General features: G+C 47.3%; 1 protein-coding gene across 1 annotated transcript in view; it reads right to left on the bottom strand.

Moving 5' to 3' along the window:
* The window catches only part of LOC133108488 (protein jagged-2), a 42935-nt gene that overhangs the window by 14653 nt on the left and 9802 nt on the right, over nt 1–18480 (bottom strand). The window contains exons 3-5 of the mRNA XM_061218053.1: nt 6113–6170; nt 1484–1735; nt 644–704 (exon numbers count right to left, since the gene is read on the bottom strand). Coding sequence (XP_061074037.1) covers nt 644–704; nt 1484–1735; nt 6113–6170 — 371 coding nt within the window. The remainder of the gene's footprint in view (nt 1–643; nt 705–1483; nt 1736–6112; nt 6171–18480) is intronic.

Below are 18480 nucleotides of genomic sequence, written 5' to 3'. Positions count from 1 at the left end.
CAGTGAGCATTCAGAAGCCAATCAGTTGGACCCTTGGTAATTTTTTCAAGATAAATGTGATTTAATAACAAGTTTAATAGCAATCATTTACATTCTATCAACAACTATTAATCTACAGTTACAAAATTCATTACAATAATTGCAATTTTTACAAAATTTATATTTGTTGTGGTTGTTGGTGTTTTATGTATTGTACACTAATGCTTATGCAGATAAAGAAAAGTTTTTTGAACATTCAATTAAATAGAATTAAATTGAATACAAAAAAAAGACATAAAAACACTAAGGAGACGAGAGATACATAAATGAGAAGGAAGTATAGAGTGGATAAATGTGAATTGGAATTTAATTCTACAGAAAAGCACTTAGACTTATTGAATTATGTTGAATAGCTTTGGAATTAAACTGAGCTGAAACGCTGAACTAAACATGAACTTGGGGGGGGGGAGGGGGGGGAGGTGGAACACAGGCAGAGAGAGAGAGGGAGGGAGTGGTCAAAAAAGAGAAGAGTGGTTCAAGCGAGAACTGTTAAAACGCTGAATAAGACTGGTAGCCCTGAGTGCTAGCATTAGCATTAGCGTGATTGTCCTCGTGTCGCGGCCTGTGTCAGTGACCGCGGCGCTGTCGTTGCACTGGTACTCACGTGCACTGCGAGGGTACGGTACAGGAGCCGTGAGCCAGGTGGCAGCCCTGCCTGCACACCGCTGAAATGACAACGCCCCAACGCACAATGTTGGCATTACAACAGGCCTCAACACACCACTCAACGCTACACACTCTCTTCCCTCTGGACCGAGAATAAAATATCCGTGGCCGTGGTGCTGCGGACGGGGCCGCTTTTAATGAGACGTTAAGCCAAGATCTCAGGGCACGTTTTGAATGTGTATGGGTATTAACACGGGTCCCACTTCTCAAATTCCCCACATCCGAGCCCCCTCATTCCTGACATCTGGCCACATCATTCCCAACATCTGGCCACCTCATTCCCCACATCTGGTCACATCATTCCCAACATCTGGCCACATCATTCCCAACATCTGGCCACCTCATTCCCAACATCTGAGCCACATCATTCCCAACATCTGGCCACATCATTCCCAACATCTGGCCACCTCATTCCCCACATCTGAGCCACATCATTCCCAACATCTGGCCACATCATTCCCAACATCTGGCCACCTCATTCCCAACATCTGAGCCACATCATTCCCAACATCTGGCCACATCATTCCCAACATCTGGCCACCTCATTCCCCACATCTGAGCCACATCATTCCCAACATCTGGCCACATCATTCCCAACATCTGGCCACCTCATTCCCAACATCTTAGCCCCTTCATTCCCGAGATCTGAGCCACATCATTCCCAACATCTGAGCCACATCATTCCAGACATCTGAGCCCCCTCTAAGACCCCACCCTCTTACCCAGCCTGCCCATGCTTAGGCCCCGCCCCCCTGTAAGGCCCCAGCCCTTTACCCACCCTGCTGACACTCGGGGCCGGTCCAGCCCTCCATGCAGGCCTTGCGCCCCGCAGCGTCGCAGACGTAGTGGCCGAAGAAGTCATCGCGGCCCCGGCAGAACCTGTTGCAGAAGGGCCCGTAGTAGTTCCATTCACAGCGGAAACGCAGTTGGTACTCCAGACTCAGGTGACGGCCGTGGTGCTTGAAGGTCTGCCACTGCTCCCCAGGGTTCAGCATGGAGGAAAGCAGCACCTGCTCAATGACCTGCTGCCCTGTAGGGGGCGACAGAGCAAGAAACAGGGCATGAGCAGGAGAGTACTGTGAGACAGTGGAGAGACAAATGGCAAAGAGGAGAATGAAGGAGAAGGGAAATGGATTACAGGTGAAGAACAGGAGGGAGGGAAAAGACGGGGGGGAAGGTAAATAGGGTTACAAACCACAGTGAAAGAGGAAGAGAGGAGGGAGGAGGACAGGAAACAGTAAAAGGCGAGTCCAGTACATCTCTGCCTATGTGTGCAGTTTCCCTCTCCCCTTTAAAAACAGAGTGCCCACACAGAGAAACCGCAGTGTGTGGGTTCTGTGAGCCAGTAGAGTTCACTTTTTTGCTGTTAAAAAACATTCAAAAAGTCTAAACTAAAAGACAAATATTTGAAAAGATTGGAACGTCTGTCCTCCAAATTTGCGAAGTGAAGGAATAGCAAGGAGTCCATTTTACTTGGGGAGGGAGAAGCAGCACCGTGAGCTGCCCAGTCAGCTGCAGCCTGCGACCGTGACAGACGTGCTCTAACGTGCCCAACGTGCCCAACGAGGAGGCAAAGGCACCTATTGCATGTACTCCAATTCATCAAAGGAGAAGACATGCATGAGACAGGGCCGCTGGTGGTTAGAAAAACACTATTATTCACTCAGACACATCAGTGTACAGTACCCCAAGACTGTAAAATGAAACTCAGTTTACTATCAAAATGTTATCTTGTTATGTTTGATTATTTATTTTCATTCATCAGATTATAATCACTGCTACTGTTAGCATTCATTCATTCATTATGCTCAAGACTTATTTTGCTGTTACTGTATTGGTGGTGTCTATTGACAGCAATGAGAGTATATGTATATTCAAAGGTTCAAATGTACCTTTGCTTTTCTACACCACCACCTGCATGGCAATATTTTTAACATGCATTCCATGCCATTAAAGCACGTTGAGTCGGGCTGGACCGAAAACTCAGAGAGAATGAAAGGGCAGGGACCGAGACAGTGAATGAGGGAGTCAGAGCATTCTGCTTTTCATCATCAGTTTCAGTTTGAGAGTCCTGAGCAGAAATAATAGGGGGATACAATGAAAAATAAACAGAGAGAACAAGGGAGAGAGCAAGTGAGAGAGTAAAGGAGAGAGAGGGACAGAGAAAGAGAGAGAGGCAGGGAATGATAGAGAGAGGAGAGTGATGGGGTGAGAGAGACGGGGAAGGATAGAGAGGAGAGAAAGGGGAGAGAGTAAGAGAGAGAGTGAGGGAGAGAGAGGGAGAGAGTGAGGGATAGAGAGAAGAGAGAGAGGCAGGAGAGAGAGGGAAAGAGTGGGGGGAGAGAGGGAGAGAGAAGGGGGAGAAGGGGGAGAGGGAGAGAGAGAGAGGGAGAGAGAAGGGGGACAGAGAGAGGGAGAGAAGGGGAGAGAGGGAGACAGAAAGAGAGAGAGATGGAGAGGGAGCAGGAGGGAGGGATAGAGAGGAGAGCAAGAAGGGGGAGAGAGTGAGGGAGAGAAAGGGGGGTGAGAGTACGAGAGAGAAGGAGAGAGAGGGAGAGAGGGAGAGAGAGGGAGAGGGAGAGAGGGAAAGACAGTGTAATCAAGCAGAAGAGAGGAAGGGAGGGAGGCAGTGTGAGCGCTAACACAATCCAAAACTCCAGATAGAGAGATGAGATCATCTAGGTCGGAAGAAAAGAATAAACACAGAGCCTGGGAGAGAAATAATAAAGGTGAAAGTGGAAGAGCAGCAGTCTCTCTCTCTCTCTCTCTCTCTCCCTCTCTTGCCCTCTCTATCTCTCTCCCTCTCTCCCTCTCTCACTCTCTCGCTCTCCATTCTTAAGTCAACGCCCCAGGTGCGAATTCACACGTGCATGTTTTTAATCTAGCAGACGCTCTTATCCAGAGCCACTCAAAGTTTGGGCTGAATAATAATTCTCAATTCTCAACGGGTGAAAAGAAAAAGCACGGCTCCCTGATTCCAATGCAGGCAGGGCTCTGTAAGACGCAGCACAGGAACACAAAAGAGCAGAGCCAGAGCTAAATTAATAATTGGTGAATAAGCAGTGGTGCAAGGTTTCCCATTTACTGCAGCTCTGTAATGCGTAATTACAGTTATGAGAGTGACATTAAGTATTCATTATCTGTAAGTACGCGCCTCACAAGATGTATAGTAAATAATGAGGGTTTATGGAAATAATGAGGATGTTTCCAGAGGTTGCCCCAGACTCCTGACTGAAAATTCGCACATTATAAACATGTTGCCAAGAGGAGTCTATTCACAAAGAACCTGACCGCACACATAAAATTGAGGAGGACCACTGGCCCGGCCAGCGGAAAGCAGGGGTGAGGACAAGACTTCAGTTCAGTCAGTTCAATGAATTGCTTCAAACTGCAAGGAACTGAAATGCAAAAGCCATGAACAAAAATGAATTGTCAATTCAGTGTGTTTTCTTAATGGACTTTTCGATATAAAAATCAGTGTGAGAACGGCAGTTTTATCTGGTGCGTGGAGCTGCGGCCAGGTGTTGAGACTTGCTGCAGAATTTGGAGGCCCGGGAGAGCTCTGGTTGTTGTGCCTGAATCAGGTGCGCCTGCAGTGTGCGAGGACCCCCTGCGGGGGGCAGTGTGTCCCGCCCCTCACGCCCCCCTCACGCCCCCCTCACGCCCCCCTCACGCCTGCACTCCTGCGGGCGGGGCAGGGAGGGGGTGAGCACAACATCTGTAAAGTGCCTTCACTGAGCTTTAATCTCGTACTGTATATATATATATAACTGTCCTTCTCGTCACTCTTCCTCACTCTGCATGAGAGTGTCTGCCAAATAATTGTAATGTAATGTAATGTAATGTAATGTAATGAAATGAAATGTAATGTAATGCAATGTAATGTAATGTAATGAACGTGGTATTCAATAAACTGTCCAGTCTGGAGCCATCGACCAGCAGCTGCGGTAAAGCTCAAAGTCAGATTGGTGACATAATTACTGTAATGTGCGAGTCTGCCAACTGACATTAGCAATGTGCTGCAGCCCTTAGTAAGAGAGACGAACCAATTCAAATTAAATTATTATTATTTTTATTATTATTAATGAAAAGGTCCAGTTATGCATGAGGAGGGTTTGGGAAAATTACTGCAGACGTGTTAAAAAGAGCCTCCTCAAAACCCCAAAGCATATGTACAAACATCCATGCGCGCACACACACACACACACACACAGATGCACACACACACACCCACCATACACACACGTACATACATATGCGCACTCACACACACATGCATGCACACGCACAGAAACGCACACATGCACACACACACAGACTTTGCGTTCTACATTAATTTAGGTATATCTGGTTAAGTCTCTCTATGTGCTACTGCTCTCTCGGTATCTATGACGATCCCGGCCTTGAATCAAATGCGTTTGCCCTTGACTGCAAGCAAGAGCATGTTTCCACGGTGAGTGTACATTTTTACCTCGGCATTCCAAAGCACCTGAGGTGAAAAATCAATAGATTTTTGAAAGCCAAAAGTTAAGCAGCCTGCATGAGCTGTGGGCATGCCCAGACCCAAAATCCACTGGGCAGGGCATGACCACGGCGACAACACCTCACGGACCAGATGGATAGGTAAGAGAGAGGGGGGCGGTGTTATCTCGTGAGTATGTCCACTTGGCCAGGAAGAGTCACAGAGCTAGATGGGACAATGGAAGACTCGAAGTACAGCGTAGGGTAGCGGTTAGGGAACTGGGCTGCCGTTCTGTCCTGGGATTGAGGTACTTCATCTCAACAGCTTGAGTCAATACCCAGCCGGACAAAGGGGCAGTATGTTAAAAACAGTGTGCTGGGTAAGTGGCTCTGGATAGCAGCCCCATGTCAGTCTGTGCGTGGGCTGGATCGTGGGGATCGGAGCAGGGTCAGTACAGGCTGTGACATATCCTTGTGTGCCAAAGTGGGACTGAACGGCACCATTTGCTTACAGGGTGAGTTCACTTCCCATCTGGCAGATATGTGCGCATACGTCACAGTCTGTCTGTGCACTGGGAGGAGCTCTCTCTCTCCATCTCTCAGTCATACACACATGCGCGCACACACACACACACACACACACACACGCACGTGCATGCACACACACACTCGTGCATACACATTACATTATTGGCATTTGGCAGACACTCTTATCCAGAGCGACGTGGAGTTGAGTAGACTAAGCAGGAGACAATCCTCCCCTGGAGCAATGTAGGGTTAAGGGCCTTGCTCAAGGGCCCAACGGCTGTGCGGATCTTATTGTAGCTACGAACCACCTACGTGTCCCAGTCACGTACCTTAACCACTACATGCACTTGTTTATACATGTACACACACACACACACACACACACACACACGCTGGGGGTCAGCTGCTCAGCCCTTACCTGGCTCTGAGGTGTCGTTGTCATAGTCTAGAGCCTCAAGCACCAAGGAGAAGGATTTCTGCAGAGAGACAGACAGACAGAGACCAATATTAAACATATTAACTCATAACAATGCTGTTTAAACCTAACATTCAACCGTTATTTATCATACAGTAATTTATGACGCATTTTCTCTGTGCCTTTAAGTCCATGCTGGTCGGGGCTAGTCGAGCTGAGAGGTTTCCTCAGGTTAGAGCTCCAGGTGTGAAACTCTTGCCGAAAAGTTGTGAAATGTTATTTGCTCAAAACTCTGAAGTGATGTTTAACAAATTTTAGAAAAACATAAACAAAGCGTGGCTTACTGAAGGAAGGTCTGCTTCTAAATGAAGCATTCTCTGCTAGCTGCTACTTTAAGTCCTTTCAGTGATATTTATAATATCACTTTACTGTGATATTGCACACCCAAGTAATTCTAGGCACACATACTTGCTCATGAAACAACCCAAAATGTACACTAGCTATTGGACACAATCTCACGGTCAGAATCACATACTGATACTTCTGATGCACACACATTTTTCAGGCTCTAGATGTCTCTTGGGAATGTACTTCCGCCCTCAAGGGAATTCCTGCACTAGATCCCGGACCTGAAGGTCGCTCTGGTATCAGAATTTCCCCAACCGAGACTCATATAAGGTGCAACGCTACAATATCAGCATGGCCGCCATAATACGAAACGTTGTTCAACAGCGGGATTGATGAAATCCACAACATCCATAAGGTGACAAGGGCGAAATCTAGCATAGAATACTGAATGTTTCATGGTTCATGTCATGTGATGTCACCACAGATGACCCATTAATATTACATTACATTAATGGCATTTGGCAAATGCTCTTATCCAGAGCGACATACAGTTGATTAGACTAAGCAGGAGACAATCCTCTCCTGGAGCAATGCAGGGTTGAGGGCCTTGCTCAAGGGCGTAACAGCTGTGCGGATCTTATTGTGGCTACACCGGGGATCGAACCACCGACCTTGTGGGTCCCAGTCATGTACCTTAACCACTTACAGGCTGCCCCCCAAACCTAGGGATCACACCACCTGATAAATGACAGCAAAGCAAACTGAGACACTGGCACACTGAGCCTGGCTGGAGGGCCTCCAGGATCAATATTTCTCCCTAACTTTTGACCTAAATCAGATGTCATTGTCACTCTTTTTCATTGCAAACACAGTTTTCCAAACTAATTATAAGCGATCACTGAAGAATGTCAAATTGTGCCCACGGAGAAAAGCGCAAACGCTGCATGAATCCCGGTCAGGGTGAGTCTTTATGTGATTTTGCGCAGGGCGTGAAGGATGAATAATTCAGAGCCACAGCCTCCGTCTCCATAAGGCTCAGCGTCTCCTCCACGCAGATAAGACTGCGGTGGCACACGGGCAGCGCGGATTACAGACCGGAGCTTCTCCTGGGACTCTGGGATGCGCCGCCACCCCTCCCCCCCAAGAGAGGAGGAGAGAGGCAGAGGAGAGAGGCAGAGGAGAGATGGAGAGATGGTCGCACAAGAGAGGTCATGAGAGACAGGAGGGAGAGGTGAGAGAGAAACCAGAGCGGAGAGAAGGAGCTGGAGAGGTGAGGTTGAGAGGGGAGAGAGCAGAAGATAAGAGAGAAGAAGAAAGGAGGGACAAAGAGGGAGGTGATCAAATGAAAGGTGTCACAAAAAGTGGGGAGAGGAGAGGAGGAGAGAGATAAATTGATAGAGGGGGAACTGAAGAAAGGGGAAGCAAGAAGGCCTGGTGAGGAAAGATGGAAAACGGGGGAGAGAAGAGATGGAAAGAGGTAGAAAGAGGAAGAGAAAAGGCCAATAAGATCAATAGTGGGAGAGAGGCTGCATATAGTAAGATAAACAGCATAGTCAGAGATGCGTATGAAGAATATTGCCGGTGTCTGACACGATACACACAAGTAATATATGGCGTGGCATGATCACGATTATGATTATGATGGTACAGTGATGAGACAGTATAGTAGCCAAAATACAAGCCGCTGCATAGATCTACAGTACTCCAGTCCACACCCAACCGCAGAGCAAATTAAATACAGTTGTGTTCTGTTGCTCCGCACGGGCTTACACTTGAAAATTGCCATGGCAACACAAGTGCTTCTGGTGGATGCTGGGAAGGAGGGAAGGCTCTGAACGGGCACATTAATGTGTATCTGGAAAGGCATCTACAGTAGCTCGTGCAAAAACAGCCTGGCTGCGCCAGGTCACGAGCATCTCTGAGCAACGCTGGCTTCTGAATATTGTTGGCTTGAGGCCGCCATGCTGAGGTGCGAGGGTTAGTTTTGTTTTTAACTGAGCCATTAAACATCATGGAGAACGCTGACATTCTACCAGTACTTTTTTTTCTTCTTCTATTTTCACTGCTAAAGGGCGGAGGAGAGACTAGGCAAGAGAAGGAGGACAGTAGGCAGAGGTAGAGGTTACAGCGGAGTGGAGGAGAGGCTAAGAGTGGACATACAGGCCAATGGAATAAGTAAGAGAGTGAAAGAAGTACCTTGAGAGCAAAGGAAAGAGAGAAGAAAGGGAAAGAGAGAGGAAATGAGAGGTGAGGAAGGCAGGAAATGAAAGAGCAGAGCTATTCAGACAGTTACACCCTTACACACACACACACACACAGACACACACACACACTCACACTCACACATACACACTCACACACACACACATACACACACATACAACACACTCACACAGATACACACATACACACACACATACATACACCCTTACATGTGTACACACACACACACACACACACACACACACAAACTCACATACACCCGTACATGCACGCACACACACACACACACACACAGACAGACACACATACATACATACATACAGACACACTCACACACATACACACATACACACAGACACACACATACACACATACACACACACATACACACGGACACATGGACACACACACACACACACACACAGACACACACACACATACACACATACACACACACAGACACGCACACACACACATACACACAGACACATGGACACACACACACAGACACACATACATACACACACACACTCACACACATACACACTCACATACACACTCACACAGACACACATAAGACGTACAACAAGCTAGCTAGGCTACAAATTAAACGTGTGCTTTCTGACGGTCCGTAGGGCAGAATTACTGCACTGTGCCTTAGACAGCAGCAGGGCTGAGAGTGAGAAGAGGAAGAGGAGGAGGAGGAGGAGGAGGAGGAGGAGGAGGAAGAGGAGAGTGGAGTGCACGTCAGCGTAGGAAACCGTTCTCATTAGCGCTGCGACCCTGAGGCATTCTGGTGCCAGGGGAGTGGAAACCCCACCTGTAACCATGGGAACTCCGGCCCTGACCCGGAGACCTGCGAACGTTACACCCATCCTACAGCTGTGACTCACCTGGTAGGATGAGGTCACTGTTTTAGGCGTACCCTCTGACACAAGCCCGCGCCCACCACCACCGATCCCCACGCCCTGTCACAAACCCCTGTGTGTGATTCAGCTCGCCCGTGTCTCTGGGTGCGCTTAAACCCCCCGGCGAGCCTGACCTAGTCCCCTGATATCCCAGAAGCACTTGCAGCGGGGATTCTGAGCAGTGGAGGCTGCTCTTTTCTAAAAATCTGTGTGTTTACAATCTGGAGCTGCCACTTGGTCACTGTTCCAGGACTTTTTTCTTCTTCTTCTTCTTCTTCTGAGAGAGAGAGAGAGGGAGAGAGAGAGGGAGAGAGAGAGGCTGAGAGAGCAAGGGTGAGAGCGAGAGAGAGAGAGAGAGAGGGTGAGAGAGAGGGTGAGAGAGAGTGGAGGAGGAGTGGATGGAGATGGAGGAGGATAGACTGAGAAAAATGGTGTAAATGGAGAGACGCAGTAAAAACTTAAAAGACAGTCCTGGCCCCCAACCCCCTCCCCTTCTCCAACTCCAAAATGATGTACGGAGAGAGAGAGACAGACAAGAGTGAGAGGCAATGCTGCTCTTATGGAGTATATGGGCTTGCATGATTGTAATACATCAGCCACCCAGGAGGGCTTGGGTGTGTGTGTGTGTGTGTTTTAGGTGTGTGTGCGTGTGTGTAACAGTGTGTTTATGTGGCATTTTACATGGTAGGAGACAGCGCTCTGATGCATACTCATAGTGACCCAAACTGCTGATGCCACAGTATATGCGGGATGAAGAGGTGAGGCCAAAAGACTGGTGTGTATGTGTGTGTGTATGTGTGTGTGTATGCGAGTGTGTGTGCGTGTCTGTGTGAGTGTGTGCGTGTGTGTGTGTCCGTGTGTATGTGTGTCTGTGTGTCTGTGTCCGTGTGTATATGTGTGTATGTGTTTCTGTATGTGTGTGTGTGTTTGTGTGTAAGCGTGTGTGTGTGTGTATATGTGTGTGTTTGTGTCCGTGTGTATGTGTGTGTGTATGTGTGTGCATGTGTGTGTGTGCGTCCGTGTGTATGTGTGTGTGTGAATGTGTGTGTGTGTCTGTGTGTGTGTGAGTGTGTATGTGTGTGTGTGTCCGTGTGCATGTTACATTACGTTACATTATTGGCATTTGGCAGACGCTCTTATCCAGAGCGACATGAAGGCATTTGCGGTCATTTTTCTCCAGGTTCTTTTTTGCCCGGCCTGGCAGTTCAAAGTGAGCTCCAACTTGACTGGGTGTCTGGAAGTTTGGGTTCGGCACAGCCAAATGTAATGAATCACCGACGCATGTGTAATAAGCTACTCATAAATCCATATGGACAGGAAATGATGTTGCAGCTCATTTGATGAAGGAGGAGAGAATCCTCAGTCTCCCTGCTGAACCCAGCCCCCTCTCCCCCCTGCATGTCAACAGACTTGTCCTTTTTTTCCTCACCTAACCAAGATGCTAACCTTACTCATAACCCAAAGCCTCAACCAAACCCAAAACCAAACCTAAACATGCTCAAAAGGGAGGAACTGGCCTTCTGCAGCAACAGTAAACAAGGGGGGGGGGGTTAGGGGAAACTCTGCCTCAACAAAAGATCAACAGCAACAATGCCGGCCATATTTTTACCCACGATCACAGCTGCTGATCGACGGGCGGGGCGGGGATGTGCCAGACGAGGAGGGAGAGGGGCGCGGGGGTGCTGGCGGGGTGCGGGGGTGCCTGTGATGACAGCGCTGATTGCGTCTACGTCTGCACAGTCCGCCAGCAGAGGGCCTTCAGCCCCCCACACGACAGCCAAGGGGAGCTGGAGCCACTCACTCCACCTCCATGCTGACTGACCAGACCGCTTCCACTCCACAGCACAGGCCCCCTGTCCCCCTGCGCCCTGTCCCCCGACCCCCTCTGTCCCCCTGCGCCCTGTCCCCCTGTCCCCCTGCGCCCTGTCCCCCTGTCCCCCTGCGCCCTGTCCCCCTGCACCCGACCCCCTCTGTCCCCCTGCGCCCTGTCCCCTGGCAGAGTCACTTCAACACCGGGCTGTTTGAACGAGAACGTTCTCCACTTAACAGGTACCCACATGCTGACTTTGCTTCAGTCGAGGAACAGCCTTGCGATTAGCTTCATTCAATACGATCGACATTCGTTATTACCGATTGCTGGGCTTTTGAGTAAGGCATATTTACAGGTCTGGTGGAGAAACATAAAGGAAGCTCTGCATCGCTCAGGGGTTTACTGTCTGGGATTTGAGCCAACAACCCGCCGGTTATGACGCCATCAGCACACCCATCATTCTACCCTGTCACTGCTGTTTGGAAATATTCATATTTTGTTCCTTTCACTATTTTTGTAACTCTGCAGTCAATTAGCATGTGGAGGAGTGACTTTGATTTTGCTACAGGTCACCGTTTTGATTAATATGTTTCGATTGGTTGAAGGCTCATTAGTGCCTGCTGGTTGTTATGGAGATATTGATAGTGGTATGAAGGAAAAGCAGGGCCTTTCACAAATGCATTCTCACACCAATTAAAATTTTCAATTAAAATCGGTCGCTGCCTGACTGCCAACAGCTCTCAATGTCCTCCTCCCCTCTCCACATTCTCATCCCTCTTTCTCTTGCTGCCTCCCTCTCTTCTCTACCCCCTTCTCTGCAACCCTCTCTCAGACAGGCAGAGGAGGAAATCCTGGCTGATCCAGGCTGTACAAACACAGCCCTCTGACAGGAAGGACTCCCATCCCAGAGAGAGGAATTTCCCCTCTGAACTACCCTCTCTCTCTCTCAAACACACAGATACACACACACATACACACGCACACACACACACATATACACTCACACACAAACTACAAATCTCTCTTGCACTAATAGCACGTCACTCAGACACACAATTTCCGCCACACACTCACCTCTCACACACACTATAGTAACACACACAACCAGTTTCTCTCACACAAACTCTAATAATGCAAGTCATCTATAATAAATATGACAATTTTCTGATAGTTTTAATGTGTGATTACTGTGCATTTCAATTCACTACAGATTTAAAATATAAACTGACGTGGACATGACAGACGTGAGTATTAGTAACACCTCGTTTCACACAGATACAGTACAACGTGACACCCAGTTCTCATCAAAGTTCAGCATTGGAACCTCAACTGAACAGGGTGTTATAGTCAGACGAAACTAGTATTTGACTTTTTGGCCACACACACAAACAGTGGGTTCGGCATAAGAAGAAGGATTCCTATGCTGGTCACCAGAAAACATAATTCTGAGGTGGATCTTCGATGTTATGGGGCTGTTTTGCATCTACAGGTCTTGGTCATCGGCGTCATGAACTCCAGCAAGTGCCAAAACATTCTCTCCAAAAACCGGGCAACCCAATCCCTACCGAACCAAACCCTAGAAAGCACAAACTTGGCTGAAAAATTGACCTTTTTGTAAGCCAATAATCCCAAGCAAACCTCAAACCTCACATGCATAGGTTTGGTGGGGAGATATTTTCATATGAATGGGACTAGCAGGTGTGCTTAAGAGACTTTGTGTTTTACTACGCAAGTCAAGGTGGCCCAGATGAAGATGAAGGTTTTGGAATGGCTGCCACAGTCCCGACTTTAATGTAATTGAAAAACTGTGGGGAGATTTCAACCATGAAGTGCATATAAGGACACCTAAAATGGTTCAGAGCTAAGGGCTTCACAAAGAGGAATGGGAAACAATTCCAAAAGCAAGCATAAAAAGACTACCTGTGCCAGCGACAGGACATTTCTATAAGCTGTTTCTATAATATGTGAAAGGAGATGTTACAAAGTACTAACCAACAGGGTGCCTGGACAATTGTATGTGCCATGTACACTAGTGTTCATTACCTTTGATCTGTAATAAATGCAGCGGAATAAAAAGGTGTTAAATTGGCATAAAGCTGCCCTGCTTAACTTCGTGCAGTGTTGAGGCCACACTAGCTTCTGTTCATGTAAAGATTTATCATACATTAACATTGTGACAGGCGTGGCCATGTTTTGCATAGAAGTAGTTCCTAGGCTAGTTGATTGTCCTGACAGTAGATTTTTACAAATATATATATAATATATAAATATATACGAGTACATTCATTTATTTTTCCCTCATTCGCAATGTGCTTGCTGTAGCGGCTGTTGTTTATAAGGCCGTAGTTGCTGCAACATCCCCTGTTAGCTCATGAGAGCACAGAAAAGCATTCTGCTCACTCTGGGGTCCTCCAGTCAGTCTGAGGCCACCTGTACCTGAGGCTGTGTTTGACAAATTACTCCAGTAAAATCTGGGCAGAACTAGAATGCCTGAAGCGCGGTTTAGTCGGCAGAATGAGGGACACCGCATCGGGATGTGTTGGAGCTGGGGGAGCTATGGGAACCCCTCTGACTGTCCCCCTGGTGTGTGGGAAAAGGGAACCCCTCTGACTGTCCCCCCGGTGTGTGGGAAGTGGGTTTCCGAAAACTCTGGGTGAAACAGAGCTCCACCGAGCCGAACACTGGCGGGGTCATGGCGGGGTCAGTCGGCTCACTGTTGCACGGTGCGGGAGACTGAAGACTCTCTCCTGCATCAGGCCGTAATATAATTTCCTGTCTGTTTGGATTCATAAATAGCTTATTACGCAGAGACACACACGCACACATACGCATGTACGCGCACACACTGTGTAATTAAGCACGCACTAGCTGTCTTTTCATCCTGTTCTCCTCCTGCTGTTTTCCTTTCCTTTGTGTCTTGATAAGTCTCAAGCCCTCACCGGCCAGGTGAACACCCCTTGCCCCACAGGCATATTCTTCATCCAACCCTCTTCTCAAAGTAAATGGTAAATGGTTGGCATTTATATAGCGCCTTTATCCAAAGCGCTGTACAATTGATGCTTCTCATTCACCCATTCATACACACACTCACACACTGACGGCAATTGGCTGCCATGCAAGGCACCGACCAGCTCGTCAGGAGCATTTGGGGGTTAGGTGTCTTGCTCAGGGACACTTTGACACAGCCCAAGCGGGGGATCAAACCGGCAACCCTCTGACTGCCAGACGACTGCTCTTACTGCCTGAGCCATGTCCCCCACACGCAGAAGTCTTAGTCTCCCCTGCGTTTCTGGGCCCCCCGCTGGGCTACACTCCGCTTCAAGGCCCTAGTGTTGGCATTTCAGGCTGCTAAGGGGACTGGGGTGGGACCTTACATACAATCCTTAATCACGCCCTATGCCCCAGCAAGACCACTCCGGTCAGCCAGCTCACTTACGGCTCCCTCACTACGAGCACCTGGCGGTCAAGCTGCATTTTCACGCCTGTTTTCCGTTCTGGTTCCTCAGTGGTGGAATGACTTGCCTACCACTGTCAGGACAGCAGAATCCCTCCCCCTATTTCCACGCAGACTAAAAAAAACACACCTTTTCAAACCTTAGTCCTCCCTCCTGATCCCCCCCCCCCCTTTTCCGATATCCCTATCCCTCTTGTCTAACCCAAAAAGGAAATTGCACTTACGATGACTGTATGTTTTGTTTAGAACAACACTTCATGTGTATTTTACTAGTTATGGATGTGTTGCTTGTGGAAGAACCTATGCACTTGTAAGTCGTTTTGGATTAAAAGGGTCTGCCAAATGACTAAAATGTACATTTAAAATGTAAACATGCACCCACTGGCTCTGACAGGAAAGCACCCAGTCAGGCAGGCTGCTCAAAGACAACAAATATTTTTAAACAAGTGTGTTTGTGTGTGTGTACACGTGTGTATATAATGTGTGTGTGTGTGTGTGTGTGTGTGTGTGAGAGTGAGTCTGTCTACGTGGCTGTGTGCCTGTGAGTGTGTGAATCCCAGCGGTTTCATATTTAAGCCAGAAATAGCTGTGCCACCTGAGGAGCAGTTATTGACAAGAAAGCAGAACCTACACCGTCTGAAGAACAGGGGGACAAGGACAGAGGCGAGGAAGGAGAGGGAGTGGTGAAAAATAAAGAGGGGGGGGGCGGGGGACAGAATTGGCTGAGGGGGGATGGAAAGGGAGAAAGGCAGAGAACACATCAATAAATTCTATAAAAATCTGCAGAAGACACAGGATGACATCTGTGACCACACTCTGTGATGTATTACACTTCCTCTATTACACCATACACACACACACACACAGATCATGTTTCATCATCCATGTCCCTGCCGTGTTTCCCAGGTGATCGGCTCTTTACCCCCACACCCCCCACACCCCCCGCACTGCCCCAATGTCTCTAATATAGCCAGTTCTATTTCAATCCAATTTGCACACAAATGAAAGCATTAAACCAGAAGATCCCAGTGGACACTTTTCTCTCAGGCTAATTACTTATCTTCAAACCCAGAAGGATAAAGTATAAATGGATTTAGCACTTTTTTTCAATGCATATGTTGCGTGCGTATGGGCTTGCGTGTGTGTATGCATGTGTGTGAGTGTACGGTTGCGTACGTGTATGTGTTGTATGAGTACATGGGTGTGCATGTGTGTGAGTGTACACTTGTGTGTGTGTATGTGTTGTATGAGTACATGGGTGTGCATGTGTGTGTGTACACTTGTGTGCATGTATGTGTTGTATGAGTACATGGGTGTGCATGTGTGTGAGTGTACACTTGTGTGCATGTATGTGTTGTATGAGTACATGGGTGTGCATGTGTGTGAGTGTACACTTGTGTGCGTGTATGTGTTGTATGATTACATGGTTGTGCATGTGTGTGTGTACACTTGTGTGCATGTATGTGTTGTATGAGTACATGGGTGTGCATGTGTGTGAGTGTACACTTGTGTGCATGTATGTGTTGTATGAGTACATGGGTATGCATGTGTGTGAGTGTACACTTGTGTGCGTGTATGTGTTGTATGATTACATGGGTGTGCATGTGTATGTGTTGTATGAGTACATGGGTGTGCACGTGTGTGAGTGTATGCAAGTGTGCCAGAGCACAGGTATGTGCGTGAGAGAGTGGCAGATTGAGAGAAAATGAAATAGGGCATTGGGGATGTGAAGAGGGAGAGAGGGGGAGAGAGAGAGAGAGAGACAGGGAGAGGGAGAGAGGCCAGGCGGGAGAAGAAAGCCGGCGCCCGCTTGTGTTCTCTGGTTCCCAGGCAGCAGGAATGCACAGGTAACAGAGCAGCACAGCCCTACAGAATAGAGCAGGAGTCATATTACAGCCCACTGAGACTCACGCACCCATACACACAAACACACACACGAGCATCCTTATATAAACACACACACACAATCATCCATACACAGATGCCCATTTATACACACATGTACAAACATACTCACACACAGACACACCCACACACACAATCATCCATACACAGACACACATTTATACACACACACGTACATACACACACACACACACACACACACACACACACGCACACGCACACGCACACGCACACGCACACAATCATCCATACACAGATGCACATTTATACACACACGTACATACACACACACACACGTACATACACATACACACACACACAATCATCCATACACAGATGCACATTTATACACACACACACAATCATCCATACACACACTTATGTGCACACAAATATATATACACACATACAAGCTTACACATACACACTTAACATGCACACACATATATATATATAAATATATATATATATAGTATACGCACTCTCACACACACACACACACACACGCACACACTAGCTTTTGCGCCTCAGACGCTCAAATTATTAGCCTGAGGGTTCTGATTTTTGTAACCCTTGGATCTGTGCTTTTTCCAGCTCTAACCACACTTTCTAACCTCAGGCCAGACACAGTCACAACTTTAAAGCACACCTGCAAATTAATCACTGCAGGCTCAATGAAATTAGTCATTCTGGTTTTTCTACCAAACACTTGCAGGATATTCTTTTTTGATAAACTGGGGAGGCGTCAACATTTAGCTTTAACCGCGGTTAAACTTACTTTGCTTGGTATGTATTAATTATCAATCCCTTCCAGTCGGATTGTCCTTTAGCACCTTCAGTAAGTGCCATCTCCCTCATTCCCAATTGGCTGGCACACACCACTCTTATATCCCATTGGCTGCCACATAGAAGAGAGCTAACTATCGGGGCTATTGCTGTACCACTCTAAATAGGAACAGGCCTCAAATCAGCAACAAAAGAAAAGCATTTGAATGCTGCTGATCAGGTCAAGGCATCATACACAGACACTACCAGCTAGGCAGGGAATATGCAAAAGTACTTCATGTCCTTACAAAAGTGAGGATAAATTCTAATAGCACATTTAAAACCAAGGCTACACACTTATAGCCCACTTGAAGGACACTGGCGTGGGCCTGACGATAAATTAACAGTCTCAATAGATGCTCAAGGAAGGACTAAATGTAAAGAGATTAGACCGTAAAGTGCTAATGCTAAAAATATTGATTATTAGCAACGATCTGGTTATCTGATGAACTCCATGAGCAGAGAAGGAGGGGGAGAGAGTGGGGATGGGGGGGCGGGTTAGGGAGAGAATGAGAACAGTCATTTATTTTTCTGCTACACCCACTACAAGATTTATTCTCATTCCACACTGGTGTAGATAGGGCTGGGTATCGAAAAACTGATTCCAAATCAGAACCAGAACTAAATTCCAAATTGTGTTGGTGAAGACGAATCTGGAAAGCATCGGCTAATGGTAACATAGGCTATTAGCAGGTTATGAAGTGGATAATTCACGGGATGGTTATATGATTTCAATGCAGAAAGTATGCATGCCTCAGAGTGGGTTATCCCATTTCACTGTCACTTGCCAAATTTTACATTCACTTAGATTAGATTTTATATTCAATTCAATTTTATTTTGTAGCACTTTTCACAGCAGACTGTCACAAAGACGCTTTACAGAGTAGCAGAAGGGAAG

This window comes from Conger conger, chromosome 13 (assembly GCF_963514075.1).
Source record: "Conger conger chromosome 13, fConCon1.1, whole genome shotgun sequence".
NCBI lineage: Eukaryota > Metazoa > Chordata > Actinopteri > Anguilliformes > Congridae > Conger > Conger conger.
Note: the sequence above shows the minus strand (reverse complement) of the source record. Positions and strands in the feature narration are given on the sequence as shown.